Below are 20,971 nucleotides of genomic sequence, written 5' to 3'. Positions count from 1 at the left end.
TAGACTTAGGGCACATTTTCAAACGTTTGTACCCTTAAAAAAAGGTACCATAGAAAAAGTAAAAGTGTAATGAAATCATGCAAAGCAAAAGTAAGAATTGTACATCCCAGAGCGGAATGGTAAAGCACATTAATAACATGGTAACTATGGTGAATGCTTAGCATAATACTTTCATTTTCCCCACACAAAACCCATTAGTTCATTAAGGACAACGCTCAAATCTGCTTTTAAAAAGCACGGCGTCTGCCCTGCAGTAATACACAGCAGATTTAATAAAACCATCTGTTACTGATGCAACAACCAGGCCAGAGGACACCTCCCGGGTTTTTACAAGGACAGGGGAAGCTTGTAGAGTCAATCTTTCCACGCAAACTCAAAAAGCAAACACATCAAAGAGAGCGTGCATACACTAGGTGACTGCATGTACTGTACAAGGTACAATGACAGGTTGTGAAGCATCCAGCACTATTTAACTTGTAGCTGTGTGCGACGATGTTTTTATTTTGCAGCTCTCATTCAGAACCACCTCAAAGAAGCAGCGCACAATGATGTTTATTGTATGATTTGCGAGGACATGAACTGAAAGGGACTGGCTTACGCACACACGGTAATTATCTGCAGAGACGAGGCACCTCGAAGACTTTTGATTTGAAATAAAAATAAATCAAACTTGTCTCCTCTCTACTTCTCCAGCTCTTGTAAAACACACACACACACACACACAATACAATCACTGTTCTTCACAATGTCTTCATGCAATTAAAGGGTTTTAAAATCTGCAAAAGGACAGACGGAGAGAGACACACACACACAAACACAAGCTTATAATTTGCTCAGACTGCATCAAAACAATGACAAGCTTCTTAATTAAACCCATAGACACAGAATCCATGAACGCAACAAATCCCCTTTGAAAAGGCGTATTTGAAAAGTCGAGGAATTCACAAACTTGCCCGACTGACAAAACTCCCTGCAGACTCGTTGGTCTACACTGTTGTCTCCCCGATTCCAGAGAGCTTCCAAACCCTCCTGTTCTTCATCCATACCTGCTATTATGTGCTGTAACTGTTACAATATTACACATGACATTAAATTGAACAAGTCTAGTCAAACCATTAGGGTCCGCATTTTTTGTGGTGCTAATTTAGTTTGATTAAGGCGATGCACCTGCATGACTCGTCACTTAAAAGGTCAACGTCTTTCACGAATTCTAGGTCAATAGATCAAGGAACTTTGATTCGGAAATACAAATTGCTGACTTTTTTTTTTTTTTTTTTTTTTTTTTTTTTTACACAGAACAGCAGTTTGGAGAGAAAAGTTAATTTAATAAAATTATATATAAACCAAAATAACCCATTTAAAATACCTAATTTACTGGCGGGAGGCCTGGATTCAGATCCGATTCGAACGAGGCTGGTGGTGTCAAACGAACAGCAACAGACACACGTTTTCTCCAGTCCAAACCCAGAGCTTCAGAGCTTTTTTTGTCCTCAAAGCTTTTTGTGGCGCACGTACAGACAGTTAATGAAACACAGATGAAAGCTAATGTCACACATCTGCTCTTAACAATCCATTCAATCTGTCAGACAAGAGTTGGCTCCAAAACCACAGACCTGCCCGCAATACAATAACATTATACACAAATAAAACAGTAAATACTAGAAACCCTTGGAAATGCACACAGCTTCTTAGTTTTGTTTTTATGAAGCCAGCTCCACGGAATGCAAAATTAGATGCCATAAATCTATGCGACAGGGACGAAAACACAGTACATCACAACTGGGAGCGATTGAAGTTCGTGTTCAAAACGGACAGCAATACATTTATTTAAAATGAAGTTTCCTTTAACTGCAGACTTCTGTGGATCCGAGCACGGCAAGCACATCCACAGACGGCCTGTAAAAGCAGCTTCTAAAAAGGGGGCTTCTCTCTCTGGTACAGCAGTTGACAGATTGCAAGTGTAAATAGAGGATTTGATGGAGCGTACCACACCAGTGTGTTTATCAGCCCTCTCTGTGGTTTTGCACCAGCTAGGAGAAGCCACTAGAGGGAGGTCTTGCTATAGAAGCTCCAAAGCAAACCTGTTGCTGCTGGTCTTTGCAGTGCTTAAAACTATCAGCTCGTTTTCACTGGAATAGGAGCTCCATCTCATGGTCACTTAGGATACTGCTAGTTTAAATATTACTTTTTTATATCTGTATCTATAAATCAGAGGTCACGCTAGCTTTTCTGTTCATGAGTTACTGGAAACGCACACGCCCAAAATTTTGCGTCCCATCCATCAAATACTAACCTATTGTTAACACAAAGGCTAATAAAACTCCAGGGATGTGCACTTTGTATATTTTTATGAATGTTTAAACTCTATGCCATACAGTAGTTTAAACAATCTCTGTCTGTGTACAGATATACATATGAACACAGGACACACTTTTTCTTCATGAGAATCCCCCAATGATGCTGACTGCTCAATAACAAATCACAACGGTAAAATCAGGCGACTGCAAAAATGAAATGCGAGGGGATGAACAATTCACCTCATTTGCCAGCTCTGCTTGAAATAAAATTAAAAAGGGCTCAGGCAAGATATGAAGGTAAAAGCAAAGATTATTGTGTAATTAACTGCTTTTTCTGACTTTAAAATTCTGAAACAGAAATCAGCTAAATTTGTTTAAAAGGATGTCACCTCATTAAAAATAAACCCTGAAAACTTCAACCCTACTTGTGTGTGTGTTTGCATTTACTTTTTCCAAAATATGTGTTTTATTTCTTAGCAATATGGACCTCTTAATATGAAGCATAGCACATTATTTTAAAATAAAATACAGTGCATGGTGGGGTACTATTGTATTCATTTCCAATGTTCATTTCGCTGCTAGGAACTGTAACCGAACTATTTCAATAGCAATAGTGTGTGGACGCATTAAGCCCGACTTAGAACGTTTGAGTACGGTTCTCCAGATCGGTTATGTAGTGTGGACAGGGCCCAAAAAAGTAAATATCCTTAATGTTGTCTGCGTAAGCCAACTATGAGGCTTATTGCTGCCACCTACAGGACTGGAGTGTACCTTAATCAAGGCTGTTATATTGCAGAACAGTTTTTTTTTTGTTTGTTTGTTTAAAACAAGCAAGCATTTTACAGTCATTTTGCTGCAGTGTAATAGATTTCCATGAATATGCATGTCTGCGTCCCTTTCCATTCTGCGCGTCCTGTGAACGCAACACAAAATACTTTTCCGTCCAATGGATTTATTTTGCATCTAGGACATAATATCTATCTATCTATATATGTGGGCTGTCAAATCGATGACAATTTTTGATTGGTTAATTTATGGCCATAGAGGTATTCTGCAAAACTGTATCTGAAATGTCAAAGTCTGAAACATGACACGGAGGATTAGGTGGCAGTATTCTTGTAGTTATCACAACTAAACTTGCATTTTAAATCTTTGCATGCAGGGCGTGAAGTATGACATTTCAATTAAAACAGGATGACAAATCCTTCAAAACACCTGTATAGTATTAACCTCTTTCTCTTCTCGTTTGCCTTTGTTTTCTGCAGATCTGATCATGGCTGATCCAAATTTCATCTGAAAAGAGTTTTACACAAGCTGTTCCTAAACTCCAGCATCGTTCTCAAAGATTACTGTTATTGAAAGAATATACACATATATCGTACATCACCGTATTCACACAATGAGTGGGCTTGTGTACCCAAGCAAAAGCGTGCACCAGAATTACAGTATAGATGATCTGGTGCTCTCTGCAGACATCTCCTCAAGAGCTACATACTGCTACATTCTCCTGGCACTGGCTGGTCTGACAGCCAGCATCTTCATCCTAATAACCTTCATCACAGGCTGTAAAGGGGGAAAGAGCCTGACCAAGGTGGACACCTTCATCTTTGCCCTTTCCCTCAGTGACCTGTTTATAATGCTCTACTCCATCTCTGTAATCGCACACAGACCCGGCTACTTTGACACTACCAGTCTGAACTGTGGAGACATTTGCGCAGCTGTTTCTGAAGGACCCCTAAACCAGTTACTAAGCAACCTGGCTCAGAGCTTTTAGAATATCAGTCAAAATGCCACAATAAAACTGCTAAAATAAAGAAAGTATTAAGAACAATGAATTCATTAAAAAAAAAAATTACAGGAAAACACACACGTGGTATTGAAATAATTTCATAAACGTTCAGGGAGTATCTATCATTTATTTATCTAATAAAACCTGTAATATTATACCGCTTTGATGTAGCGCCATAGCAGAATATCCAAAATAGCTGCTACGGCCCAATCGCAGCTGTTGGCATCTCTGAAAAACAGGAGTATATCTATCCCACACCGCCTTCTGTATCCTCCCTGACCACAAGAAAGCCTCACTTGTTAAAGCAATCGCACGTATTAAACTGCACTCGTCAGACGTCTGCCATGCCTGAAGCACACCTTTACACAGTCTGAAGCCACCGAGTGCAAGTACATGTGACCTCAAGGTCTCAGTCTTGCAAGAGAACTTGTTAGCTATTGTGCAATCATAGGCCATCAGAAACTTAAAAAAAAGACTTATCCAGTACCAGTACTTGAACTATAATATAACGGCTCCTTCAAGCCAACAGTACAAAACAGCCATCAAATAGAAAACTGTAGATAAAAAAAAATGTTGAGCAAGGAGCCTACAGAAACTAGTCTGTGCTCAATTGCCAATTAATGATCCTTGCACACGTCATGGCACGGGGCTCTCTAGTGACTGCGTTTTTTTAAATTTTTTTATCTCATCTTAACTGAAACAAGGGCTGTTTTATTAAAAGCAGAGGAGAGCACAGGTATGAAAGAGCCGATTGTGAGGCTCGTCGGCACAAAGGAAAGCAGCTACTGAACGGAAAGATTGTAGGAGGCTGCCGACTCAAAACCACAAAACCAAAACTGAACCTCCGCCTGCAGAAGCAGCACTAGAAGAGCGGAGTGAGCGAGCCAGCCAGCCCACATCATGCAGACGCCATGTACGTGACCTGCTACACGTCGCAACAGGGAAATCCAGACACAATACACACGAACAGAACAATCACGCGCTTCCAAAACGAGTAAAATATTAAACACAAAAGCACGGTTTCAAATGCATGAATGCCAAACCTCGATAGAAATCCAGTTCAACCCCATTTACCACATTTCATTTGTTTTTATTTTGTATATCATGCTAAGAGGATCCAGTAATATCTGGAAATAGATTACCTTTTTTTAACTATTGCACTTGGTAGATAAACACAATGCTGTGCTCAATTTGCTTGCTGAGTGATTGATCATCCTCATTCGTGGTGTAACTACAGCACTCCATGAACTTAGAACACTTTATGTTGTACAGCCAGGCTGTGATGTCATCTTCCGACAGCATCTGCACCAGGAACATACCACAAAGTGCTCATTTTATACCTAAATGCTTCTCCCAGCAGCTCTTGTGGGACCAGCCGTTATGAGGTCTTAAGTGCTGTTTGATTTAAATTTCACACAGAAGTTGTGAAAGACGTTACATAACAACACAGCCTCACAAAGCAGCTTCCCCACCCTGTGCTGAACCCATTTATAAAAACAGACATTTCAAAACATTCGAGAACAGCTTTCTTTTTGAAGAGGAAAGAGGAAAAGTAGCGGTCACATGACAAACCAAAACCCCCTCCCAATACACAGCCTGGGTGTAAGGTTTCGAAATGAGCTCAGCCCAATTCCTGTTTGAGCTCAATGCAGACAGACAGTCTGCAGCCATCCTTCACTGCATGTCAGCCTCTGCTACTCCGCTCCGCACAAACTGGAACCTTTTCAAAAGGAAATTGCTTTCTTGTTGCACGCACAGAACTCCTGACTGCACTGTAGGCCGGTCCATGGTGAGTACAGACCTTTCTTCATTGTCTTTCACTGTCTAGACAAAACAAGCCAGACGACGTAAGGCTACCTCAGTGTACTTTTCAAGCAGCATAGAGGGGCTGACGTGGCCAGAGCCTGCTCTTTGCAAAAAAGTGAAAACATTAAAAAAAAAAAAAAAAAACTCTTTATTCAAGCAAACGGCACTGCCTTTGAAAGTGGATCGACACAAACACTATCCCTTTAAATGAGTTTACTTCCGATTTCATTTTCAACTTTTTCTTCTAATAAAAAAACATAAAGAATGGCTAGTGCTTGCAGGCATGATGAAGGAAATGCAAATCGCAGTGTGAGCGAGAGAGGAGCAGTTTAATAACCAGAATGTCATCCACGGTTTCATGTGAAAATCTGGGAGTTAGTTTTGCTAACACCTCTGCAGGGCTTCTTGTTCTGTAATTTTTATTTTGTTAGTTTTCTTCCGCTCCAGAGCCATATAAATGGAGAATAATTTACAAAATCTAATATTTAAAAAACTGACAACCTATGTGAAAATTAAAACAAATAAAAAACGGACCCTTCCAATGCATATACATCACTGCTCCCTGAACACATTCCTCGCTGTGGCCACAGCGTTTTTATACACCCCATACAGAGGGATATTTATAATGCATCAGAACCCTGTGTACGGTCTACTACAAGCTAGTATGTGTTTTAATTGCTGGGTTACGGGGCAGAAAAGCTAAAGCATGCCTGGAAGACTGTGGGCCCTAAAGTTACGTGCATCCGATTCGGAAACATCGCTTCCTGGAAGACTACTGCCCCAGCTTTAACAAATGTTCTTCATTTTCTTTTGTCCTTATTACAACTTATTTTGGAGAGGGTTAGTTTTTTTTTTTATAAGCATGGTTTACCCTACGAGAATGCTTGCAAACATGATATAGAAAATATCCCTTAACCCTGTCATGCAAAAAATAAATAAATAATAAATAAAAGAAAGAAACAAACAATACATTTGTGCTCAGTACGTTGGTATGTGTTTGCAGAGGAAGGTTTCCCCTCCTGTTGCAAACTGAAACCTGGCACTTCACAGGCGCTCTGGTTTGAATCCCCGTCACCCTAGACAGTAACCGCTCCCTGAAACCAGCTGGCACCAGATGTGCGGAGAAGCCACTCCCCCTGTCCTCTGTGGTTTCTGCAGAGCGAAGCACAGCAATGCTGCAGGGTTAATTAACAACTCTGCATCACAGCTGAATTCTCAGAGATGGCCCAAAGAGTCGTATTGCAGAGCAGTCCGAGTCATTCCAGATTTTGACACAAGCTTAAAAATTGGACAGCTTGTTAACTACACACAATTAGTTATGCAGGCCGCGGTAAAAACTAAAAGGGATCAAACTGCTGTGCAATCTGTCCATTCATGCATTGGACGGACAAATAGTGCAAAATGATGTTAGACTTGAAATGCAATGCTGGCACCTCCAACGATTCTGCAAAACTGTATCTGAAATCTCTACATGTCAAAGTCTGAAACATGACACTGAGCATTAGGTGGCAGTATTCTTGTAGTTATCACAACTTACTGCAAGGCTTTGTCTGCAGATTGTGAAGTACAACATTTCTTAATTAAAACATAAATCCTCAAAACACCTGTATAGTATTAACCTCTTTCTCTTCTCGTTTGCCTTTGTTTTCTGCAGATCTGATCATGGCTGATCCAAATTTCATCTGAAAAGAGTTTTACACAAGCTGTTCCTAAACTCCGGCATCGTTCTCAAAGATTACTGTTATTGAAAGAATATACACATATATCGTACATCACCGTATTCACACAATGAGTGGGCTTGTGTACCCAAGCAAAAGCGTGCACCACAATTACAGTATAGATGATCTGGTCCTCTCTGCAGACATCTCCTCAAGAGCCACATACTGCTACATTCTCCTGGCACTGGCTGGTCTGACAGCCAGCGTCTTCATCCTAATAACCTTCATCACAGGCTGTAAAGGGGGAAAGAGCCTGACCAAGGTGGACACCTTCTTCTTTGCCCTTTCCCTCAGCGACCTGTTTATAATGCTCTTCTCCATCTCTGTAATTGCACACAGACCTGACTACTTTAAGACTACCAGTCTGAACTGTGGGGTCTTATCGTTTTTCTTCAACATCAGCTACTTCAACTCTCAGTTTCTCCAAGTGACCATGCTGTTCTTCTTGACGTTCGAGGAGAACAGTCCCGGCGTAGCTCTGCTGATAAAAGCTCTGGATAACGCTCTGGCCTGCGTGGGCCTCACAGCCCTCGGCTCCTTCCTAGGTTCAGTCTTCACGACGGCACTGCTGGAGATGGGCCAGCAGCGCAACGAGTCCCTCTACTGCCAGCTGGACCCCCTGCAAGCGGGACCCCGGTATGACATTGCCAAGTTCATCGTGGGGATCGCGCTTCCCTGCCTCCTCCTGACGCTCCTCCTCGTCAAGTTCCTCCTCCTTTGGAAAAAATCAGAAACCGGAATGGGCTTGGCGGCCAGGCTCAAGGCTTGCTCTGCGTTCCTAGCTGTGGCCTCGGTGACGCTCGTCTGCAGGATCTTTTACAACGCAGTCCTGCTCCACAGAACCTCCCTCAAGTACGGGCTGGGCAGCTTCTCTCCGCAGCATGAGGCCCTGGGCAACGTGGCAGAGCTGGTGATGTTCTCCGGGAGCTGCCTCAGCTTGGTGCTCATCGTCTCCCTTCACAAACTGTGCCGGGAAGGCATGGTAAGGACTCTGAAGAGCATGACAGACCCCTGCAGGAGAATCGGCAGGGGCGAGACTCACAGGAATATCATGACACCCACCATAGAGATTGCAGAGCACAAAGAGGAAACTGTGTCGCTGTACTCTGAGAACCAGGGAGAGGTGCCCGGGTCAACCAACGGCTGCTGATGAGCGGACAGATGAAAAGCAGAGAGCGGCTGGCCGTTCACCTCGCCCGCTGGCACTGACAGGAGTGCTCATACTCACCGACAGACCTTGCTTACAAGAGCTTAATTTTTCACCCTTTTTTTGTTCTTTTTTACTTTTAAAAAGCTGTACAATACCGTGTGGCAGAACCCTGTTCAGAATGGTAAATCGGTTCTCCGTAATGACACACAATCTGATAATCTGTACTGCAATGAAAAAAATGCCTTGTCCTCGTCCAATGTGTTTTTTTCTTTTCTTTTTAAGATATAAATATGTTTTGTATAGTTGTCATAGTATTATAATGATGTTTGGTTTCTACAGCTGCTATCATAATGATTCATCCCCCTTTCTGAAGTCCCAAAGAGCCATCTGGCAGAGGGGAGCCCTATGCTACTAAGACACTTGTTTGAAGCGGTCATAGTTGGCGGTTCACTAATAATGACATTTCTCACATCAACAGACAATCTGGCGCTAATATCACAAAGAACATCAGTAGGTCAGGCGGCATTTTCAACAGCTGGGCCTTTTAGCTGAGAAGCCAACAGAGATTAATACTCCCCTTGTCTTCACAGGGAATTAATCAATAATATATGTTATCAAAAGGGAAAGACGGCTTTCACTTTGTGGAGCTGGAATTGAACAGATATCACAGGTTCCCTGTTCAGCTCCTCGTTGTTTAAATAGGAGCTGGGTCCTGGGGTCGGACTCGGGATCTCATTAGAGTTTAAAGATTTAATGCTCCGAGCCACAGCATGCTTTCGGAGGTTTTTGAACATAGCAGCTGCTGCCTGTAGCCTTTCTTGTTATTTATTATCATTGTGTTTTTATATTCCCCAAGTTAACGTCCAGTCTCAATTTTGATTACCCGATATCAGAAATCTGTTTCATGAAACCTATCTTTCCATATGCGGTGTGATAACGAATCGAATAGGTGTATAATCTCATCAAGACATCCACTTTCAACTCTGTCCAAGTGGCAGAAGGAAACAAAGGCATGTTTGCCAAGTTTTTAACAGGCAGAACCCAAAATAACCCTTTTGCACGGCAGTGTGATTATGCAATCATCCACAGGGAAGGAAAGAAGACTCCTATAGCACAGCCGCTTTACCCAACTCCATGTTTTAATACAAGCATGTATTTTATGAATCTCATAGTAAAACCACGAACGGATCAAACTGCTATGCAAAGTGGACTCTCATTTCCATCCCTGACCTATAAAGTTTGTTCTGGTACTGCCCAAAAGATCAGAGGTGTTGAGGTACCTGAAAAGATGAAGGGTTAAACCAACAATATGAGATATACAAGGCAGCCGTTTTCTCTCCTTCACACAGAAATGCACACATATTTCAGTTTCCTTACAACAACACAGATGGCCAACACAGCACGGTGTACCCCCATTGCAGGTGAACACAAAACAAGCAGCACTCTGCAGACTTCTCCGTGTGTGTTTACAGGATAAACACGGATTACATCTTGACTTACGTTTTACTTAAATAAGAAACCCAATTTCCAAGTATCTATGGGTGTAAATAAAATGTGTGTTGACATGATAATAATGAAAACTGGCCAATCCACGAAAGCAACAGGGCAGTCAAAGAAGGTCAAAGTATCTGGAAAATGTGGCAGAGAGTGTTTATATAGGGCAGCAGTGTGGAGTAGTGGTTAGGGCTCTGGACTCTTGACCGGAGGGTTGTGGGTTCAATCCCCAGTGGGGGACACTGCTGCTGTACCCTTGAGCAAGGTACTTTACCTAGATTGCTCCAGTAAAAACCCAACTGTATAAATGGGTAATTGTATGTAAAAATAATGTGATATCTGTATAATGTGAAATAATGCGATATCTTGTAACAATTGTAAGTCGCCCTGGATAAGGGCGTCTGCTAAGAAATAAATAAATAAATAAATAAATAAATAATATAATTGTGTTTTTGGATTTACTGCTGTCCCATGTTATCAGGTTTCTATATGTGAAAAGCAAATGGAATACAGAAAAGTTCTGTTGTGCCAACCAATGCCTCGGAATATACAAATATATACAGACAGACACACACATATGATTTAAAATCCCCCCCCTGCCCCGCCCCGCCCCCACTAGTTAGCCCCAAGCTGTTCCTGAGTAGCTCCTCACCGTCACTAGGTGTTTGCATACTCTACTCCATCTCTGTAAAACGCACACAGACGACCAGCCTGAACTGTGGGGTCTTCTCATTTTCAACCGTCTGTCCAGTCACTCGAGAGTCACTCTGTTCTGTTCCAGCAAACATTTAATTTCCTTTCTGGAATCGTTTGAGTTTCAAGGAAAGCCGTTAACGCTAATGGGACTGATTTCATTTTACGTCCAGGTCATTTAAGTTGGTTAAGGACAAGCGCTCCTCTAATAAAGTACACGTGGCCTCTTGACTGTGTATATCACTCGAATATGTTTCCTGTGCGGTCGTGACTTCTGGCACAGCAGGGTTGTGTAACCTGCAAGAAGATGGCTTTTTCAAAAGGAAAATACCCACGTAAAAATAGAACTAGGCCAAGCAAGAGACACCTTTCCGCTTGGCCCCCGAACATTCTTGTTTAGCTGCTACCTGGCAACTTCCTATTGTTTGAACTCATATTTATCAGCACATGACACGGCCAGTATACTGCACACCAGAGCTCCACGTAGAGCCCACTAGAAACACCAGGAGCTCTCCGACCACAAATTACTCAAGTGCATTTTCAATAAACCGCCTAGCCTGCCCCTAGCTCTTAACTGCACAAAGGGAGGACCTGAAGTCCTTCTAGCTAACACAATCCATGTTGTGCACTTTCATGGTTTATAATCAAATGTGATAAACAGTAGACATGTATTTTTATTTTATTATCATGATGATAGTGAGGATATCTAGTTTTTTAGCCTCCTTAAAAGATTGCATCAAGAGGCTTGCTGACTGAATCAGATAGTTGTGTGGGAGATGCAAGTCATGTGACTTAGCTTGCCTGTTAGGCGACTTCCACTTCTGCCTATAAGAAATGAAGTTCCAGCTGGTTCAACCCATTCAATGTGGACACATTCCGTTTGTCCTTCCAACTGCTTTCTTTTACCTGCAACATCTCATTAACAAGCAGGCTTCATCTTTTCAAAGAATAGTTGTTCCCAAAATACAGCTGCACTTAATGCAGGCGGCATTCTGCTGCGAGATTTGCAACCGAATGTATATATATAAATATATATATAAATACACAATCACTAATTTTTTGGAACTGCAGACAGGAATTCGCAGTTGTTTCTTTTTTCGTTCGTTTGTTTTCTAAACTGCAGAAGAGAATGGCAATGGGCAGAAAAAACCGAGGGGGACGGCTTGACACCTGACAAGGCAAATGTTAAACGTCTTGTGGATGTTCAGAATCCAGCCAAATCAACAGGGTTCCCAAGCTCCTTTTTAAAATCAATTCCCATTCCCGTCTGCATGCCTTACTTTCAGGTAGTCTCTTCCATTTGCACTGTAACAGACTGCTTTCGGGGTAGCGCAATCAGACTGAAATCAGGAAGTAAACGCGTGTTAGTGCTAGTGCATGTCACACACACACACACACGCACGCACGCATGCACACACACAGCAGCCACAAACTCTTTTTGATGGGTTTTTACCTAATCACAAGGCCTGTCCTAAGCTTTCAGGTGGGCGAAGTAAATATTGAACAGGAAGCTGTGCAAGGTACTTTTTATTATAAAAGGGTTAGTATTAAAAAGCACAAAATCGCTAATAATAAACAAGGTTAGGTCATGTGTTTTAATCAAAGGAGGGCAAAAAATATAAAATATGAATATTTAAACTTCCTCTGCTCACAACACAAAAACCCATCGGCTGTGATGAGATGGAAATTATTTGTGACATCAAGCACCTGGACTCGCTGTGCTCTCCCACAGTGCAGCCAGACCCTATCGGGGGGGGGGGTTCAGTATCCTCTCCAGCACTTTCTGCTGTGTGGTTCTTGTTTGAAGCCCCGACTGCAGCCCTTTAAGTGGAACTTAAAACAGAAAAGGCAAGCGAGATGCTTGCATCGTTTTCAATGTTATATACACGACTAGGACACACTCAGGTGCCCTCAGGAATCAGCTCTGTGCTGATAGCAAGGAAAGGTTGTGTTGAAATGAATCTAAAATATGATGGTTTAATTTAGGCAAAGTGCACATGGGTTTCATCAAGCTGCTGGTTGTGAATGTGAAGGAGACAGCGCTTGGAATCTCGCTGCACTAGGCAGGCTGGAGAGCGCGCTCGGAATGCAGAAGGGTTTCAAAGCATATCCTTCACTCTTACAGGACGGCTGCCCTGCCAATAACACCTCGCCCTTCCCACCTGAGCTCCATTTACCCCACCTCAGTGCAAGCAGACTGACCCCAGCCTCATCATCCTTCACAACGTTCATTCATTAGAGCTCACTTCCATCCTTGAGGCAGCAATAGGCTTTCTCTGTCAACCAGCACTGTTACGTTGTCTGGTCTCAGAATCGGTTTAGTGTACCCTGCCGGAGAAAAGGGCTTGGAAATGAGTGAGAGTAAATCTTTAATTACAGCGGACATCAGTCCATAGGAACACATATTTCTGTTGCAAGGAGGTGACCACAAAAAAGTTTCACACGCTGTTAAATTTCTGACATCATAAAATAAATACATACATTTGAACATGAATAAGACGCTTGTTTTTACACTTTTTCGATAATTTCCATGTGAATAATAGAAAATAGAAAATAAATCTATAAAAACCAAAAATAAAATGCATGCTTCCCAAAGTTGTCCAAAATAATAAAACGTACTTTTCCTGTTTTGTTTTTTTCTTTCATTCACCCATATGCCCACTGGCAAGTTTGTGTGACTAGCGTGTTATGATTTGCTGTTCCCAGTGCAGGTCCTCCTCTGAAAAGCAGGGGGGGGCACAGGGTGCAGAGCACTCTCACAGCTCCTGCACACTGCTCTGCTCAGCACACAGTTTCCAGGGGCTCCAATGGGAAATACAGAGCTATGGCACTTCAACACTTCTACACTGTAAGAAAGGAACAAACTAAACGATAACCCTTCAACACAAAAGTAAGTGGACTCGTTTCTTTATGAATCTACTAAAAAAAAAATACTACAATAAAAATACAAACAGCAATTGTGGTTCAAGCAAAAAGATTTGTGCAATACAGTACTATACAGTTAGAGAGTGTATATGTTCTAACTTTGCCTTTCTATCAATGAACAGAGTACAGTAATAACTCCATTCGGTGAAGCGGTTTATATACAACGCAAAACAATTAGCAGCATTGAAAAATGATGAATGTTTTGTGAACGCTAGTGTGCTGGGTATTTATTTGTGCAATGCATTTCTTCTGGGAGTTTGGCGACAGCATTGTAATCGAAGAATATACAGAGCTAATCCTGGAATACTAAATATTCTGTTAGCTTTAAAGTACATCAGCCCTGTTTAAAAAATGGACTTAAAAAAGACTAAGCATTCACCCATTACATTTTACTATAATTGATGAAGGCACGGTTGAAAGTGCAGTCCAGGTTTAATTCACTGCGAGCGGTTCACATCTCGCACTGCGCCTGCAGAATGATACACTGTCCTTCTAGCATTGCAATGATACCCTGCTTGATTTATGAAATTGTACAGGTTTATTTTACTGGAGTGGGAGAGACATGATGTAAGCTGAGCTGGGTGCTGTACTGAGCCTTAAAATAAGCAGACCAACGAAGCCAAAAAAATGACTTTGAAAAAGTTTAGCTAAGAGTCGCACCACATAATGTTTTAAAAATAACTCAATGCTAACGGAGTTATCTATACATATAGAACAGATAATTTTATAATAGCACAATGTACATGCATGTACCCTACATGCTATGGGAGCCTTGTAAAAGGTGTAGTGCTTTAGCGTTTTTTCATAACCTCCTATTGCTGTGGTTTGTCTTGCTTGGACTCTTGTGAGTAACGTGGTAAATACTGTATATAAGAGTGCAGTAGGCAATTTAGTTGAAGAAATTGTAATTGTCTTTAAACCATGTGCACACTCACCCGGTCTCTCTCTTGCTTTTCTTAAAGATAGTATTCATCATTTCATAGTCCTGTCAGTAAATTTAATAAAACAGCAGTGCAGAAGTATTAAAACTGGACTGCAATGGGCAAGCAAAGCCTGAATGCCTTTCTTCTGTCTTGAGGCTCTCTGCAAACCCAACTTTTATATTCCAATTATTATTATTATTATTATTACTATTATTATGATGTACTTTTAAACACGGTCTGAATTTGTGCTCACACGTTAGGTCGTCCCTGTATGGAGATCTGCCATAGGTTAAAAACAAATAGATTAGTGTAATACTTCTACATGAGAGATGACTGTTAAACACAGAGTTTGATCTAAAAAAAGAAATTATAATCTAACTAAACTATCTCACTTCCTTCTTTAATAACCCGAACATGTTCTGTTGTTTGTGTGTGTGTGTTGGCAGGTCTATCCATATAACCTTAGTAACTTCCTCCAATTATTTAGCATGACATTTGTTTTGATGACAAAGAAAAAAATAAAAGCACACCACGAAAGGGCGCTGCGATTGCAGCTCCTCACACAGTCTCTTCATCTAATTTGCTTTGATGTCCAAACGGAACAGCGCGTCGCTTCCAATAGATTTCAAAATGATAGCAGACGTTCCGATTCACTACGTCGTTCCCATGACAGAACGAACTAATGGAAAACGTGGACGTATTTCACAAAGCAAAACGGCGCTCAGATGTACAAAGGTACTCGATCGAAAGACGTGACTGCTTTCCCTTGGTTTTATCACACCACCATACCCCCATAGTCCCCACCCCTATCCCATCCCATCCCTGGTCGAGAGACACAAAATGACTTTTGAATGAACATGAATTTAGAGTGCAGAGTATGCTACAGATTGCGCTTCAGCTGAGAGGAATTGCTCTGGAAACTCATTAGTCCAGAGTCCATTAATAAATGCAAAGGTTCTGTCCCCTAGAAAATTGAAAGCTGCTGTCTCGGTGTCATGCGGTTTAAGTTGTAGGTCTTCAAACCGATTACATTTTTAATTAATGGGCGGGGGGGGGGGGGGGGGCAGCATCACAACACACAGCTCGGGATAGTAATATTCATTTGCATAGCAGCCAACTGGCAGGTTAAAAAAAAAAAAAAGTGAATGCTTTCCAATTGAAAAAGTTTAAGCCGTCTTTGCATATTTCATAAAATAAACATTTGTTGTTGTTTTTCAGATCGGGTGGCATGAAATGAACATGAAAAAGGAAAGAAATAGACTGGAAGATGTTCAGAGAAGAGCGTTTTTATAATCTGTTATTGCTGTTTGATTTGCTTGGATCCCTGAGCCCTGAAATATTGTGCCTTTAGTGTACAATGGATTGTACAAACTAGTTTTGTGATCTGGAAATCAATTAAAAAAAAAAAACAACACGCTTTCAGTGTTGTCATGAGGACTGGAATGCATTTCCATTGAAGGATGGGTTTGCTTTTGTTGAAAATGGGTTCAGACTGCCCTAAAGTGGTCAAGAACTAGCTGGAGGACAAGGATATAAAACACAGCTAAAAACATACAGGAGGATTAAGACGTTTAAGTGAAACCATGGGCATTTAAAAACGTTTGACAATGTAGCTGTAAAAAACAAAAGCAAAAAACAAAAAAAAGTGACGCGACTCCAATTCAAGCAAGCAAAGCGATCCAGTATGGAAATGCACACAAACCCAATGATCCACATTTACGTAAACGGCACAGCGTTGGAGCTGAACGGTTCTCATGTCTGCAATGAAACCACATACCATGGCTTGGCCGAGGACAGCGCGGAGACCTACCAGTTCTACGTGGTCAGTCTCTTCCTCTCGTGCTTGTACACCATCTTCCTCTTCCCCATCGGCTTCATCGGCAATATCCTGATCTTGGTCGTGAACCTAACGCACCGGGACAAGATGACCATCCCGGATCTCTACTTCATCAACCTGGCTGCAGCAGACCTGATCCTGGTGGCGGACTCCCTGATCGAGGTCTTCAACCTCAACGAGAAATACTACGACATCGCCATCCTCTGCACCTTCATGTCCCTGTTCCTCCAGATCAACATGTACAGCAGCATCTTCTTCCTGACCTGGATGAGCTTCGACCGCTACATGGCTCTGGCCAGCGGCATGAAAACCGGGCCCTTCAGAACCATGCAGCAGGCCCGGCTGAGCTGCGCGCTCATCTGGATGGCCTCCATACTGGCGACCTTGATGCCGTTCACCATCGTGCAAGCCCAGCACACGGGGGAGGTCCACTTCTGCTTCGCCAACGTGGTGGAAATCCAGTGGCTGGAGGTGACTCTGGGATTCCTTGTGCCCTTTTCCATCATCGGGCTCTGCTACTCCTTGATCGTGCGGATCCTCATGAGGGCTCAGAAGCACAGGGGGCTGTGGCCCAGGAGGCAGAAGGCGCTCCGCATGATAGTGGTGGTGGTCCTGGTGTTCTTCATCTGCTGGCTTCCCGAAAACGTCTTCATCAGCATCCAGCTCCTCCAAGGAACGGGCGACCCCGCCCACCCAGACGACTGGACGCTGATGCACAGCCACCCACTGGCCGGGCACATCGTCAACCTGGCTGCCTTCTCCAACAGCTGCCTCAACCCAATCATTTACAGCTTCTTGGGGGAGACGTTCAGGGACAAACTGAGGCTGTTCATTAACCAGAAAGCAAGCTGGTCCGCACTGTATCGCTTCTGTCACCACACCTTGGATTTTCAGATCCCTGTTCGGAATGAAGTTTCAGAGGTTTAAAAAAATAATAATAATGATTACGTGAGGCTTTTAGCCCAAAGTGAGGTAGCCAAAAAAAAAAAAAATGCTAAACGCTACGGGGATACCTGTGTGTTACTCTGAAGAATCACAAGCAGCACCATTGGCAGCAATGGCAACAAACAATGGAATTCCCCAGCGGTCCTGACAGCACAGTACACTTGCACTGTTACTGTACCAAAGCATACGTTTAGCAGTGTGTATCTGGTCTCAACCCATGTGGCACCATTGGTAGATCAAAACTTAAACAAAATACCACTGTGGTAAAATTCTACCAATGGCCCATAACTTTTAGGCTGCCATTGTGCCATCATTGCCACTTGGCACCGAACCACAGAATTGCCTCCGGTGGCGCTCCCAAAGATCATTTCGTAAGGGAGTTTTTGGGTACTGGTAATGGGGCAATACTGCTCGGATTTACTCTAGGGCTGAAAACATGCTAAGACTGCATTGGCACAATGCACCAAATCAATTGCAAGTAGTAGAACTTGCCAGTTTCCGCCAGTGATTTGAGTTTCTGCTTACAAGTTGCAACACGAAAGAATGGCAAAGGGTATACAAAATACTGCGCAGGCCGTCAACTTGAATAAGTCTGTTATATTGACCATTGGTATCTCCAGGAGGATTCGATGCAAGCAAAACGGGCATTCTGTACAGACAATAAAAAAAGCAGTCTGACAAATGAAGACCTTGGTTTTTCTGATTTGTATTATTTTGCGAGTCAATCCTTTTCCTTTCGAAGCAATACAGAACATGAAGTATTCTTATAATAAAGGCACTATTACACTGTTAAACCCTGGCCGTTGTAGTGGACAGCATCATGTAAAACCCTTTGCAGAAGAGATGGCAATTCACTGAAATGAAAACTCTGGGGTGTAAGTTGCACTGCTTTTGGTGAAACAATAATGTTACCCAACTCACCCTCACCAGTTGCCTTGGCGTGGTTTGCCCTTTGGCGCCGATTCACTAGACATTGCTCCTTCCAGTCTAACCCATATATTCCTATTCTATGAGAGGACTCTCTGTGTGTTCTCAGCTAGTTTAAAGTCTGCAAGTGGCATCCAGATCTGCGCTGGAGATGCAGATGAATCACAACAAACAGAGACATTGACAAAGCACAAAGGAAGGGAGCTGTCACAGCAATTTCTTCATTATTATTATTATTATTTATTTCTTAGCAGACGCCCTTATCCAGGGCGACTTACAATCGTAAGCAAAAACATTTCATGGATAAACACACAACCATGATCAAGTTCACCTCTGCGAGTGGCACGGATGACACATGTTATGTTAAACAAATTGCCTACAAAAGTTAATAACGAAGGTAAAATGATTAGAAAGCAGGTTCTGATAATGATACATGTATAATGTGTATACTGCTTTGGAAGGGACATTGAAAACGAACACACTGTTGGAAAAGGTCTTTGTGTAATAATTTACAGAGAGTGGATGTGTGCGTTTTATGGAAAACTGTTGGAGTAAATGGCAAATAACTGCTTTTCTTTTTTACAAGACATGTACATTTATACATACAAAAGACAACATTGTTTAATTCTGGTTGTGTGTCTTATTTTCCAAACAATGTAGTTTTGTTATGGCAGGCTGTCCTCCAGTATCTTTAGAAAAACAAAAACAGCTGTGAACAAACATGTTAGAACATAAAAACCCTAAAAGAAAATGAATTCAGCGACAAACAAACAGTCTTTCAGACACCGAGAAAGACTTCTAATCAAAATGTTTGCATCAAACTTATTGATCATGCTTTTTAGTATTTCCAAATGAATCACTGTGGATTGTTTAAGACTGCCCGCAGAAATCTTGTTAAAAGGCAGGTCTACTTAAATGATAATGGTACATCCGTGACGTTACCAGTCTATCTGAGATCTCAATAAATGAACAGCTCGCTGTGTGGAGGGCAGAGAGCTGCTCCCTCCAGCTGTTTCAGCAGTCTGAAAAAAGCATAACTTTTTAAATGTAGCAATTACTGGAGTACATCACGAAATACCCTGTAATGAGATATCATACCTTTGCTTGAGGCCAAATAATGACTGAGTCCGAAACCCTTTTCAAAGTAAATTAAATTTAGACTTTCGGGCTTCACAGTGAAAGCAAGCTGTTTTTTTTTTGGCATGACAGGGTTTTCTAAAGAGACCACGCAGAAGCGTTTTCACTGGAAAACGGATCACTTTAAGATGGACTGGACTCAGCTGTGTGTTCAGGGACTGAAAAGCTCATTTGTCAAAACCACAGGAGAGTATCAAGTCTCCTAGAGATGCCGCAATTCAGGTAGCATCTATTTCATCACTTTTTCAGGAACAGTGGCTTGAAACCTGGTTCCAGGAGACCTAGCTTGAGGCAACATTGCTGAATCAAAGTGCCAATTCTGTCGTGGTGTGCCATGCAGTGGCCTGAAACCGTTTCTCCCTCGGCTTAACACAGCCGTCCATGACAAATGACTTTGACCTCTAATCCAATACGGCTGTCTGATAAAGTCTTGGGAGGTCTCTCTCTCTCTCTCTGTCTCTCTCTCTGTCTCTCTCTCTCTCTCTCTGTCTCTCTCTCAATTAATTTCTTTCCAATATTAGATTCCGGAGGTCCCTCAAAGTGAAGAGCAGATCACTTAAGTTGGGAGAATTTGCATCATTTCATTGCAATACTGACAGACGTAAAAACCCAGAGTAATTGCACAGTGACATTTGTAATGAACTTGAAATAAAATCCTCTTGAGGCACTTAGACTAGTTCGCTTGACCCCCCCATTTATTTAGTTTTATGGATTCAAAGCCCTATTTCAGTCTGAGGAGATGCCGGTGGTCCCAGACTGTGCAGTCCCTCTCCAGTTCAGCTTGAGAGTGGAAGCTTGTGTGCCTGCAGCTGAAATTATAGGGAATGTAAACAAGCTAGGTACACAACCACAAGTATTTCTCACAGAAGGGTAGGTAGGTGTAAACAGTTAATATTTATTTTGTTTAAAAACTAAAACATGGATTGTGGGACACTTCCGCTTTTAATTTTTTAAATCAACTTTGCAGATAAACTTAATGTAATGTAACACACCCCAACCCCTCTCCCACTTCATGCTGACAAAAAAAAAAAAAAAAATCTCATGCACGCACACAGGCCATGAATAAACACGCTTCCTTCTGCCCGAATGATTGGCTTAATCAAGCGCAACTCAAATTCCGGTCAACAGCGTTTGCCTCGGGTGTCGTTCTTATTGATCCCTTTTGTTGAAAAGGTGTTGAGCCACCAGTGTTAAATCTGCTTTGAACTGTTAACACTGGTTTCCCTCGGCGCCTCCCAGCATGTGATCTGTTAAAGACCTACACACTCGGGTGAGCCTTATTGCCCGTGTATCCAGCTGTTTTGTCGGATCATCACAGAGGTGTACTGGG

At 42.1% G+C, this 20,971-nt stretch overlaps 3 protein-coding genes across 3 annotated transcripts in view; 2 read left to right on the top strand and 1 right to left on the bottom strand.

The window, feature by feature from the left end:
- LOC117418158 (uncharacterized protein C7orf50 homolog) overlaps positions 1-20,971 on the bottom strand; it is a 55,745-nt gene that overhangs the window by 23,655 nt on the left and 11,119 nt on the right. The gene's annotated exons all lie outside the window — the stretch shown is intronic.
- LOC117418155 (uncharacterized) lies at positions 5,709-9,017 on the top strand. Its single transcript, XM_034030793.3, has 2 exons — positions 5,709-5,875; positions 7,547-9,017. The coding sequence occupies exon 2, from the start codon at positions 7,681-7,683 to the stop codon at positions 8,758-8,760; it is 1,080 nt and encodes a 359-aa protein (XP_033886684.3). The 5' UTR covers positions 5,709-5,875; positions 7,547-7,680; the 3' UTR covers positions 8,761-9,017.
- Positions 13,676-20,439, top strand: gper1 (G protein-coupled estrogen receptor 1). The gene is made up of 2 exons (XM_034030794.3): positions 13,676-13,837; positions 16,014-20,439. The coding sequence occupies exon 2, from the start codon at positions 16,480-16,482 to the stop codon at positions 17,557-17,559; it is 1,080 nt and encodes a 359-aa protein (XP_033886685.2). The 5' UTR covers positions 13,676-13,837; positions 16,014-16,479; the 3' UTR covers positions 17,560-20,439.

The sequence above is a fragment of the Acipenser ruthenus genome, chromosome 13 (assembly GCF_902713425.1).
Source record: "Acipenser ruthenus chromosome 13, fAciRut3.2 maternal haplotype, whole genome shotgun sequence".
In the NCBI taxonomy this organism is placed as follows: domain Eukaryota; kingdom Metazoa; phylum Chordata; class Actinopteri; order Acipenseriformes; family Acipenseridae; genus Acipenser; species Acipenser ruthenus.
The sequence above is the reverse complement of the archived record's forward strand: the minus strand, read 5'-3'. Positions and strand labels throughout refer to the sequence as shown.